The sequence below is a fragment of the Rhineura floridana genome, chromosome 1 (assembly GCF_030035675.1).
Source record: "Rhineura floridana isolate rRhiFlo1 chromosome 1, rRhiFlo1.hap2, whole genome shotgun sequence".
NCBI classification, from domain to species: Eukaryota; Metazoa; Chordata; class Lepidosauria; order Squamata; family Rhineuridae; genus Rhineura; species Rhineura floridana.
In genome coordinates, this window is record NC_084480.1 from 292,561,282 (window position 1) to 292,574,287 (window position 13,006).

General features: G+C 42.5%; 1 protein-coding gene across 3 annotated transcripts in view; it reads right to left on the minus strand.

Moving 5' to 3' along the window:
- Window positions 1-302: 302 nt before the first annotated feature.
- Window positions 303-13,006, minus strand: part of RSPO2 (R-spondin 2) — a 172,790-nt gene continuing 160,086 nt past the window's right edge. For all 3 annotated transcript variants that reach the window (XM_061607459.1, XM_061607454.1, XM_061607448.1), the window contains exon 6: window positions 303-1,110. In XM_061607459.1, coding sequence (XP_061463443.1) covers window positions 1,001-1,110 — 110 coding nt within the window. In that variant the 3' untranslated portion in view covers window positions 303-1,000. The remainder of the gene's footprint in view (window positions 1,111-13,006) is intronic.

Consider the following 13,006-nt stretch of genomic DNA (forward strand, 5'->3'; position numbering starts at 1 on the left):
TTGCATGCATTTTTTAAAATCAAACATCTACATTTTTGCATGCACTTTTCACTAATATATTTATTTTAAATGTGTTCTTTGACTGGAGGAAGGTCACCACAAAATTTGGGGAAGTGCGAATTTCAAAGGAGAGTAGTGTTACAGTTGGGCTATTGGTTCAGGAAGTGCTAATTTGGCTTACATTAAAACACAAACCAAACAAATTTCTCCCCCATCTCTAACTAGAACCAACATGACATGGCACCGGAGATGAATGATGCGTTGCATGTACTGAAAAACAGATACGAGCATATTGTAAATAGGTTTATTTATATGTAGACAGCATAATATGTACACATGGGAACAGCTGTGCTCCGGAAATCCTAAGCAGCAACTCCTGTGATATATCAGTCGAGAGCAGTTTGACTATACAATTGTTCCAATATAACAGGTGCTGAGGACAAAAGTTATCTATGAGTATCTGCTTAGTGTTATTTACTCTTGAAAATGTACAATATGAGAAACAAGAGGCCATAAATGCAATTTTAAACTCCCCTGACTTCCTTTCCTTATATAAATATGCACAAGTCCCATCACCCAATGGTGATTTGCAGCCTGATGCTCCTGCTGCGGAGTTCCATGCCAAGACATTGGCTGCCACCATCTTGCAGGCACCAACTTAAGTAAAACAGAAAAAACTCTAAAAGGAGAGAGAGAGAGCTTTTGGACACACATCCACTGATTCAACTCAGCGCACTTGTTCTGACCTGGAGTCTCCAGGTTTAGGGAATAACAGCAACAACAACAACAACAACAACAAAAGTATAAATAACACACACGCAAACAAGCTTGTGGATATATTTCCCCCTCCACAAGTTATTTGCAACCAATACTGTCAAAGCAGCTGAATCGCAGTGCATCGGTGTGCAGGAGCAGGTAGCAGCTTCTGTGCATTTTGCAAAAATATGAATCACAACAACAACAAAATATCCCACATGTTTAGGCAGCATGACAAAAGTCTCTACTGAGCAGCTCGGTCCGTAGCTAAGAAGAGGCTGTGCTGCTTCTGCGCCCGCTCCATTAAATTCTTTTTCTTCTTCTTCTTGTCCTTCGTCTTTGGCGTTCTCTTTCCTATAAGGACAGGGGAAAACACACACATAACACTTAGCAAACAGCAAAGTCTTATGATGACAAGAAATGTACAGATATTTGGAGACGGGGGAAAGCGAAGGAGTGAACGCAGAAACTAAACAAAACAAAACACCTCCCGACCTTGGTGAAAGTGCTCAATTTTGGACAACTCCCATCAGCTCAAGGCAACCTGGCCAATGGTCACAGCTGATGGCAGCTAGCGTTGAGAACATCTGGAGGGCACTGGGTCACGGAAAGCGGCACTAAAGTGTCTGAACTCATTTTAGTGCCTTTCATCATTGCAATGCAATGTCTTCCAGGTGTTTTTGGACTGCAACTCCCACCAGCCCCAGGCAGGACAGCAATGGTCAGGGATGATGGGATCCAAGAGTCCAACACCTCTGGAGGTTGGAGAAGGATGGTTTAGACTATTGTTGCATTGACTAGCCACAGGTGTTTCTCTACACCGCTGTGCTTCAACCTTGGGTTCCCAGATGTTGGACTACAACTCCCATCATCCTTGGCCATTGACTAAGCTGGCCGGTTTTGATGGGAGTTGTAGTCCAACAACATCTAGGGACCCAAGGTTGAAGAACAGTGCTATACACACAATCTCAGTTTCATGGAGAAAGACTGCAGAGCTGTGTGTGCTGGCCCAATCCCCACACGCCCCCCTCCCCAATGCTTTCGATGTGCTGGGGAAAACATCGGAAGAAAGGAAGCCTGCCAGACACCCATTACTTGCCACTGCGGGGTGGAATTCTGAGCATGCTGGGTTCCGGCTCATGGTGGCAGACAGCCAATGCATGTTCAGTAGGCTTCTCCCCTTCATACCTCTCTCAACAGATGGACAGTGAGGAGTACGACAGAATGAACATGTGCAGCCCTGCTGTCTCTCCCCAAGTGTCTGAGATGGCATGGACAGAAACTCTTGACTGGTGCTAGAGAGGCTAAAGGCAATTTAACCCAAGGCCTAAAGGCGGTTCTTTCCTTCAACTGTTTTTTAAAAAAAAAATGCAAAGGGAAAACCTACTTGCAGTTCATTCTCATGCGTACTACAGTCTCCTCTCTTTGCTTTAACATTCACATACGTAATGTTTGAGATACTCACAGGGGATTTAAGCGTCACCTGTTAAGATGCTCTAAGACAATCTTCACCAACCTGGTGCCCTCTAGATATTTTTGGACTACAGCTCACATCAGCCCCAGTCAGCCCAACCGGAGTTGTAATCTGAAATATCTGGAGGCCTCCCATTTGGCAAAAACTGCTCTAATGCTCAGTTCACACAAGCAGTAGGGCCACGCTAGACAAGACACTAAACATGTCACATGAAGTTGCATCTTTGATGGGGGGGGGTGGATTTTCAACAGGACCATGGCACATGGGGAGGGAGATTTAACTCTTTCCTTCCTGCCATGAGCCTTGTTATCGTGTACTTTGTTGTTGTTATATGCCTTGAAGTCGATTATGACTTATGGCGACCCTATGAATCTCTTTGGATATATTCATAGGGTTTTCATGGTAAGAGGTATTCAGAGGTGGTTTACCATTGCCTTTCTCTAAGCCTACGGCACCTGGTATTCCCAGGCGGTCTCCCATCCAAGTGCTAACCAGGCCTGACCCTGCTTAGCTTCCAAGATCAGACGGGTTCAGGGCCCTATTAAATTCGCCCTCTGAGCCAAAAGCAGTCACCATTTGCGTGATTCTCAACAGATCTGTTACAGGTGCGTACATGTGATGGGTTAAAGTCCCTCTCCCTGCATGCCATGGTCCTGACAAAAAAATCACCCTTCCTCCCACGGCAGCTATTAATAATAACAAAAAAACCAACAGATGCAACCTCAATTTCCGTGTTTGATCTGAATCCTCGACCTTACCACTTCAGACTGCTCCACGATGGACTGCTGCCACACAAGAAGAAAAGGAAAAAGAGATCCTTGTGAATTGAAAACTAGCATGTCAGGGTCAAGGATACTCTAGAACTCCTGTCCCTGACAATATAAGATGTTTTATTGTATTATTGCTTGTTGCCGCCGTGGGCTGCTTTGGGAGGAAGGGCAGGATGATAAAGATGATGATTTTCTATGTGCAGAGATTTAAATTTGGGTAGGGTGGGGTACCGAGGAGTATTTACATATGGAAGACGTCCTGAAATGGTACAGCCCACATCACGTTTATCATTCTCATCTGCTATCTGGAGAACAAGGCCCAAGAGTGGGGAGGAAATAAAATGATACCTTTTGGTTTTCTACCACTGTCTATTTGGAAAAGAGCACACAAGAGCATATGCATGTTATTAAGCAGGTTTCTTCTTCAGACAGAACATTATCAATGTGTTTTGTAAGGTAAATGGCTTCTCTGTATCTGATGGCTGAAGTGTGTGCTAGAGTTCCCCTCCCATGAAAATCTGATCCTCATCCATAGTTGCTATAATGAATGGAGATGGAACATCATATTGAAATTCTTTATGCTCCCTCTGATGAACACCAGAAACGTGGAAGGGAAGAATGGTGAATGAAGTCTAGGGATGGGGGAGAAATTCAATTCAGGCTGAATCTATCAAATTCACACTTTCTGAAACAATATGAAAACGGAAAAAGAGCTACTAATCCAAAGAAGCAATGTTTACAAAAATGCATATATTAGGGGGAAGTGTGCATAAAAATGAATATGTTTGTGAAAATAACACAAAAATGCATGATATTAGGAGAAAATGCTTGCAAAATGTGTGCATTAGTCAAAACTGCATGCAAACATGTTTATTCTGAGAAATTCAAATTAAAATCCTGAAGAATTCTTATGAGGATTTTTAAAAACAAAACTGGAAAAATGAGAAGAGGAGAGAAGGCAACTTGGCAGATCCTTCCCTCTCTAATGAAGCCGCAGGTGTTCCATGAAATGCTTTTAAAAACTTAGGCTGTGTGGACGGCAGTCACCACAGGGAGGCCACCTCCTGCAGCTTTCATGTGTGCTTCAGCTGGGAGTGGACAAATCTATCTATTTCATTTCTTCCAGTTTCTCATTTTTCCCATCTTAAATTCAGTTCTCCACATTTCTGCAGTAACTTAACAAAATTAACAAAAATTCTTGAATCTTTTTTTTTTTAATCTTTATGTTTTTAATTCTCAAGACAATTCAGTGCAGATTTCTCCTAATAAGCACATTTTGGTATGCAATTTTGACTAATATACATATTTGTATTTTGTAAGTTATGCATTTAGCAGTTTAATGTATTTTGTAAGTTATTTCCACTAATATATGCATTTTGAGCTAACGTACATTTCTGTACACATTGGTTGGAGAACAATGGAGATTAAGATAAGTGTAAATTTTGGAAGGATAGCTGTGTTTCAGTTCACATATTGGTTTGAGAAGTGCAAATTTGGTAGTTTCTCATTAAAATGCAAACTAAATCTCCCCCATTCCCTGGTTCCACCCCTGAGTGCTATTATTGGTTTGGGTGGGAAGACACAGAGCCTGATGATGTCGCACAATGATGGCTCCTCTTTCATTCCTCTCCTCTCTGCACACTTGTAACCCAGTTCCACTATTTACAATGATGCAAGAAATGGGACATTATGTGCAAGGGGATTCCTGTGTAGCAAATCAGCAGAGTGCATAGGACTGCAGCCTTACTTGCACACGCTTAATGTGGGAATAAGCCCCATTGAACACAGTAGGATTTACTTTGGAGTAAATGTGCTTAGGAATGCACTGAGAATCCAGTGATTTCAATAGGACTAATATGCACATGTACTGAAAATACCATTGGTTCATGGTATTAAGTGAACTGTGCACATTTCCCCGCGAACTTTATTTCATTTCTCTCTTTCTTGTTCTCTTACACACACACTTTCACGTATTCTTGCCTTTAAAAAAAATTAAGTGAGGTATTCGGTGCATTTGTACCATTAGTGCAAGGATTTATGCTTGTGCCATAGAACTTTTCTCCCTCTTCTCTCCCCACGTGTGCCCCACGCCATCCTCAAATATGATCCGGAGGATTGGAGGAAAAGCCAGAACAGATGTAGGTGGTATGTGAGGGGAGGAGATGAGGGGCCATTCCATTATGTGGTTACTTTGTGCTACATTGGATACAAGCCCAAATCTGGCACCAATGCTCTATGGGAGGAGTGGCAAACTTCTGGACCTCCAGATGTTGCTGGACTACAACTCACATCATCCTGAGCCTATCTGAAGAGGCACAAAAAACTAGCAGAATATACAGCTGCCAGTCTGTCCTACATCTTTTTGGAAATTTCAGTTGGGATAACTTGGCTACTCCAGTTCAGCAAGTCCAGAACTCACAATTTTCCCTTCTTTTTTGTATGGTTGGGTATATTCCTGTCTGCTAAGGCTGAAATCCTAACCATGTCTACTCAGAGGTAAGTCCCACTGAATTCAGTGGAGCTTACTACCAAGTATCTGGAGTTAGAATTGCAGCCTTAGTTAGCATGCTATGGCTTTGTTGCAGATTTCTTCTATTCAAGGAGACTCCTTGAGTTTTGTGGAAGATGAAAATAAAGATTTTTAAAATTAAAAGAAGAACAATAGGAGGAGGAAGAAGGAGCCTAGGAACAGGGATTTACTGGCTGCCTGGCCATGAAGTTCTATGGTTTCATGCACACCACCGGGGGGAGAAAGAGATTGACTATTACGATTGCCATTGCAACATTTTCCTCTATCACTGGGCTGGGCTGCACTAATAGAGCACATGCTTTGCACGCAGAAAGGTCCCAGGTAGGGATGGAATGATCTGTCAGTTTTGGTTCACTCAGTTTCTCATTTTTCTAATCTTAAATTTGGTTCGCCACATTTCTGCAGCAATGTGCAATTTAAAAAGAATCCTTGTGAAAATTCTTCAGCATTTTAGTGCACATTTTTCCTCATAAGTACATTTTTGTATGCAGTTTTGACTAATGTATACATTTTTGCAAGCAATTTATCTTAATATGATACATTTTGTAGCTACGATTGGCAGTGTAGTCATATGCATTTTTGTAAACGTTGTTTGGCATTGAAAAATTCAGATGCACAAATTTTGAAGGATGGTTGTGCTTCGGTCCTCATATTGTTTTAGAAAGTGTGAATTTGATAAATTTGGCTTTGAATGCAAACGGAATTGAATTTCTCCCCCATCCCTACTCCCAGGTTCAATCTCTAGGTAGGGTTGAGTGAGCCTCCTGTCTGAAAACCTGCAGAGCTGCTGCCAGTCAGAGTAGATAATGCTGAGCTTAAATGAGTCAACAGACTTGACTCAATATAGGGCAGCGTCATTTGTTACAAAACATGAAGTGGAATGTTATGAGAAGAGTAGAATCTCAGCTTTTTCCATGGCAGTCCCTTAAACTAATTAAGCTGGCAATTCAAAGCAGGGTCCTCCATTTTATCCAACTGGACGCTTTCTAATGTCATTTTCTCCTCCTCTGTGTGAGATGTGGATCAAATTGCTAACATGCTTTTGAGAATATGTAATATCCCCAGTGAATGTAATAGACTTAAGAGATGCTAGATCACAGACTATTCCAGCAACAAACAGCCAACACTATTCTGGTGGGATTTCCCTATTCTAAATGCACCCTCAGCGGACACATATATGCAGGCACTATGACTGTTAAAGCTCTGCCTGGTTTTTTTGGGGGGGGCGGTGGTGGTGGTGGGACAAAACAGTCTGCCCCCCTTTTGCATTTTAGCATGGTGTGGGTATATGTTAAAACTCACCAAAGCTTCCTTACAGCTCTAATTGTCTGATGGCCATCACGTTTTTTCTCAAAAATGCCGTTCTGAGTGGACTTCTGGTTAATAAAAAAAAGGCAGCTGCAACAAAAAATAGTGGTCTCCCATCAGTGGCTGCCATTTTTTTGGGGGGGGTGGCCACTATTTTTTCCCAAGGATGTCCCTCAGAATGGAACATTTTTGTGTGTGTGAGGAGATGGCAGCCATCAGCCAACCAAAGCTGTGAGGGAGCTCTAGTAGAATTCTGTCCCCCTCTCATGGCTTCCCTAATTTTGCAGCCTGTCACTGAATAGTATCAATAGGGCCTGGGTAGCTTTTGTTCCAGCCCTAAATTTGTCTGCATTATGGCACACAAATCTTAGCTCACAGGATCACTGTTGTAACAGGAAAGTGAAAACACTTATCTGAAAGAAGCCAGTAGATCATTCCCATAGCTATTGTTATCAGAAAGAGCTCTTAGTCAAGCAGCAGGGGTCAGGAGGGAGACAGGAAGGGGTGAGATGCGGCAATGTTAATGCAGTGCATATGCTCTGGTGGGAGCACTAGATTGGCTTTCTTAGTGCACTTTCATGATGCCAGCCTCAGCGCTGCCTCAACCCTCTCGCTCCCAGTAAGCCACAGCAACCCCGGTGACAGGAGGTCAGATAAACCCCAATGTCCCTGCCCATCGACCAATACTGTAACTGGGCCAGATGGAAAAGCCTAGCAGGATGGAGTTCACTTTAATACACCCCCCCTAGTCCCAGAAGGTTCTAACACTGAAGCACCTACATCATCATCTGGCATCTTGCCAAAAAAGACTGGTCTTCTTCCCAAGCTATTTGCTTCCTTATGACAGCTGGGCTTCAATAATAATTGTATTACTCTGATTAAGTTTCCCTTCAAAGTCTGCAGTCCATTACAGCTGGCCTCATTAGAGCAATTTACAATGAACAGAGGATGAAAAAAGGCTTATAACAGGGGCGGGGAACCTTTTTCTGGCCAAGGGCCACAATACCGCTGTTGAAAGCTGCTGGGGGCCACATTCCAAAAGTGAGTGAGGCCAGACATGTACACACTTACATGTGCTTCACACCAAGCCACCCACCCTTAACACAAAGACAGTTAACACTATACACTTAACAGAAGCTTTACACACAGACACTTTAAAGAGGCACACACGCACACACATATCCTTTCACACATTTAACACAATCACACATACACTTAACAAAGGGACACAATCCAGTCTCTAACGGCATCCCTACTGCAATCAAGCTTTTAAAAAACCTATTGGAACCACAGCAAGCTTTTCAAGCCTAAAAGTGGTGGCGGGCAGGTGTCCAGTGGGAGAGGGGTTGAAGCTGGGGAGGGAAGGATAACCCTGACCTAGCTTAAACCCTTCAAAATGCCCCCTGTGCTGCATTTAGAGTTCAGAGGAAGGGGGGGGGAACCAACTGGAGCTAATACAACATTTTCAAAGTCTTTCAACAAACCTTTTAAGCAGAGACCTTATCCCAGTCTGCATCTGTGCTTAAATTGCTTTTTAAGATGTTTTTAAATGTTTTTTAAAATATGTTTTCAAGATATTTTGTTTTAATATTTTTAAAGATGTTTTGATGTTTTTAAAGATGTTTTGTTTTAATACGTTTTAAAGTCTCTTGTTTTTAAGTTGTTAAATTGCTTTTAGTGTTTTTGTTTGCCGCCCTGGGCTCCTTCTGGGGGGAAGGGGGGGATATAGCAATTAAATAAATAAATAAATAAATAAATATATAGGCACAGGGACTATCACAGCTGGGGAAGGTACAGGCTGATTTGGAGCGGACAAACAGCCAGCAGAGGAAGGGATGTGCAGCCCCCCTCCCCCGAAAAAGGAATTTAAACTCAAGTTCAAGTCCAACTTCTACTCACTGCTCCATCATGGATATATTCTCACCAACATGTTTCTGAAGGTTGTAATACTTATGTGTCCAACTCCTTCACAAAAAGCATGCAAGAAATACTATATACTTGTATGAAAGGTATGCAGAATCTTTGGGCCTCCTGATGTTGCTGAAGTACATCTCCCATCAGCCCCGGCAAGCACGGCCAATAGCCAGGGATGATGGGAGTTATAGTTTAGCAACATCTGGAGGTCCAAAGGTTCCCCACACCTGCTATATCAATACTATCAAAGGTAGGGTTGCCAGGCTCAGGGCCTGAGACTGATCCTGTATCTTTAGGAGAAGAGAAAGTCAGCCAAGTGCCGGTGTTCTTGCAACACTGTAATGGGAAAAACCACAAGGTGGAATTCTCCCTCCCCCCTGCACAACTTTTAAAGATACAGAAGACCTCTTGGTTGCCAGGCTACTCAGTAGCAAACTGCCTCCAACTGCGGAGGCAGAGCATTGCCATCATGGCTAGTAGCCTTTGATAGCTTTATCTTCCATGACAAATGGGCACTGCAGAGATGCCCCTCCAAAAGCCTGATGCTTTGTCTAACTCAGCCTTTCCCAACCAGTGTGCCTCCCGATGTTGTTGGACCACAATTCCCATCTTTCCTGACCATTGGCAATGCTGGCTGAGGCTGATGGGAGTTGTGGTACAACAACATCTGGAGGCACACTGGTAGGGAAAGGCTGGTCTAACTGCACTGCAAAAGACATTCATCTCATGCTTAAATAAAATTTCCTTATTATAGTACTTTTCAGTAGCATGCACTTTCAATCCATCCATCATCTGTTTGGCAGCGGCTATAGTTTCTTTGGGTGGAAAAATACACTCTTCAGCCACAGGAGGGCAGTGGATATTCAAATTTAAAACTGAGTTTGAAAAATCAGGAAGGGTGGAATCAATGAATGAATAATTTCGATCCCATATAAAGGGCTATATTCAACTAAGTTTTACTCAGAGATGACCCACTGAAATTAATGGATATAAGTTAGTCAAAATTTTAAGGGCATGATCCAGTCAAAGTTAAGTACTTTTAAATTCAATTGGGAGAAATTTGAGCACATGCTTAACTCTGCCACTGAAATCAAGAAAGATTTTTCCTACATCCAATGGAGTGCTAAGTCAGGATCCCATGAGCACAATGGGACTTCCTCCCTCCCTGCACACCCTCTAAGTCTGTTCTAGGGATTTCCCAAACTCTCCAGAGCAAATCTGGGGGGGGTGCAGAGGGACGAGGTGGGGGGTCCCACCGTGCTAGTGGTGAACCTTGTGCTGATGGGCTCCATTAATAGAAAACAAATGTAGGATGGACTTAGAAAATAAATGGAGCCATTTCTGATTATTTCAGAAGAAACTCGTATATTTTCTGAATCAGCCCAACATCAGCAGGGTTGAGGGAGCTCTCCCATCGCTACCTGCAATCTGCCTCTGATAACAGACCCTAAGAAACACTCCTCAACCTGAAGCACAAGCAGTAGGACAATGCCCCAACCAGAAAGCCTGTTTTGTATAACTGTATGCTTATATAAGTATGGTGGACGATCCCTAACCCAGCTGTAAACTTTAGAAACGGTTACTACATGAACCCCTGTCATATCAAGAATCCCCATGCCCCCTGCAGGACACTCCTAGCCCAGCTGCACAGTTAAAGCAGTATCACACCACTTTAAAGTCAGGGCTTCCCCAAAATAATCCTGGGAACTGTAGTTTGATGGGGTGCTGAGAGTTGTCATAAAACCCCTATTCCCCTCAAAGAGCTACAATTCCCAGAGTGGTTTAAGAATCAATGCCTTTTCCCAGGGAACTCTGGGAACTGTAGTTCCATGAGGGAAATAAGGATCTCCCAACAACTGTCAGTACTCCCTTAACAAATTACAGTTCCCAGAATTCTTTGGGAGAAGCCATGACTATTTAAAGTGATATGATACTGTTTTAAATGTGTAGTGCACATGGGACCAAAGACTCACAACATGATGGTGGTGATCTATATGGCGGTGGCGAATGGTGGGCTCCATATCAGTGAGGCAGTGGAATCTGCTCCGGGGTTTAGTCTGAACTTTCAGTGAGCTATCCAATGTGTTAAACCTATGTTTCAGCACCTTGAACAGCTCCTCAAAACTTTGGACTAAAACCCAGAGCAGATTCCACTGCCCCACTGACATGCAACCACCAGCTGTCACTGCTATGTGGTAAGTGCTAGGGACCACTCATTGTAGAAATTGTTGTTTTCAGTGACTTCCTCATGATAAGAATATTGTATGCATTGGCCCTTAGTTAAAAACTGTGGCTAGAAATGGAATGTTATGACAATCCATTGGGCTTAGCTAATGTCATTCCTATTGTTATTAATTACATATTTACCCTGCTCATTGGTCTCTAGAGCACACACAGAGTGGCACACAATAAAGTAAAGAACTGTAATACAATCTGACAAAAAGATCATAATGTACAAGAAACTATCATACCAAAAACAGAGAATGGACAGGGACCAAATTAGCAGCTACTTACAGTCTAACTCTTCAAATTCAGTTGGATTTGCTTTTCTAATTCCTGATACACAAACTGAAATTTGCACTTCTCCAACTTTTTCAGTGCAGTTCTCCAACCCAAAAAAATGTGCTGAACTCGGGATATTAGGGAAAAGTGTGCATAAGCATACATATATGTGACAATAACATGCACAAATGCATTAGATTAGAAAAACTTGCATGCAAAAATGTGCATATTAGGAGAAAGGGTCACTAAAATGATGCCAAAGGGTTGTGATGGTTTTTAAATAGCAAATTGATGTGGAAATGTGGAGAACTGAAAGTGGAAAATATATATATATAAAATGAGATAAAACTGAAATTGTTAGATTCATCTATTTCTACCTTTGCCCATGTTTGAAATACTTGGAGTCCTGGAAACTGACTGGACTCCCTGCCAGGGGTGTAGTCGTCCAGGGTTTCAGGGGGTCTTTAGACCCCTTACGTTTTTGAGAGCAGGGTCCCAGCAGGGTCCTTATGCCTCCAGCATCCTATGAGCCAATCAGCATGAAAAGGGAGTGTGTTTGCCACTGAAAATAGTCTTCTAATATGCGTCCTTGTCTTTTCCTACTGATCGGAGCCAATCAGAGTGAAAGGAGGTGGGTCAGCTAGTGAGAAAACTCTTCTCGGTAGCTAACACTCTCCTCTTTCATGCTTATTGACTCCTACAGATGCCTGTTGTTGTGGGAGAAGGCATTAACAAGGATCTCATTCTCAACCCTGCAGCAATAAAAGGGGGGAGGGGGTGTGGCTGTGACTATCATGAAGGAACCCTGCACTTCTGAATTGGCCACTACACTACTGCTCCCTGCGGAAAGGATTCCAGAAGGCAGGCATCACAGAAAGGAAGCCCTGCTCCTAGAAGAAGCCAACCTAAGATTTGAAGAGAGTGGCATTAGTACAAAGCCTCTCCTGATGATCTTAGGCTATGGGGAGACCAATACTGAAGGCAGCACTCCTTAAGGACCAAGGCTCTTTAGGCCTTTGATATTTCCAAAGGTGCAGAATATGCTTTCCACACTTGATATTCCCACATTTATTCAGTTACCAAACTTCAAATCATTGCCTTCAAGTTCCTGCGCCTTAGATTCTTACTTCACAAAACTGGTCACAAGAGCATTCACATATAACTCCTTAACTGCAATTATACTACAAAGCTATTCAGTGCTTCAGTGAAGATCAGTAACGTAAAGGATGGAGATGAAAGAGCTGCCACAACATTAAAAGGTTTATTAGCCTTCTTTGGATCATTACCTCTAGGAAACTACCAAGGTGAATAAGTGGGCTGTTCAAACACAAAACAATGACCACCAGTGCTTTGTGATTAACAAGCAGAGCTTCAGGATGCTTCTTTGAAACCAAAGTAACTACTACTTAGCAGCTGTGAAAATGTTCGTTCCTTGCGGTGGACCACTAAATTAAAAGCAAGTCACTGCTGATAGTTAGGGATCAGTTATACAGGCCTTTAGTCAAACATTGGGAAAGCACACAAAAACATCATGGGTTAAAATCCAGCATTATGGCTTAGGTTTCGCGTTGCTTAATATTTCAAAAGCACATAACTTGCTCCTGCTATTCTTACTGGGCTTTGCTTTGGATATATATTTTTTCCTCCTGGTGCAGCAAATAAAAAAAAAAACATAATTGTGGCGCCTGTAAAATTTAATTTCCACAATGTAAATCTGATTATGCTCCATTAAGGACCTCTTCTACGAAACGT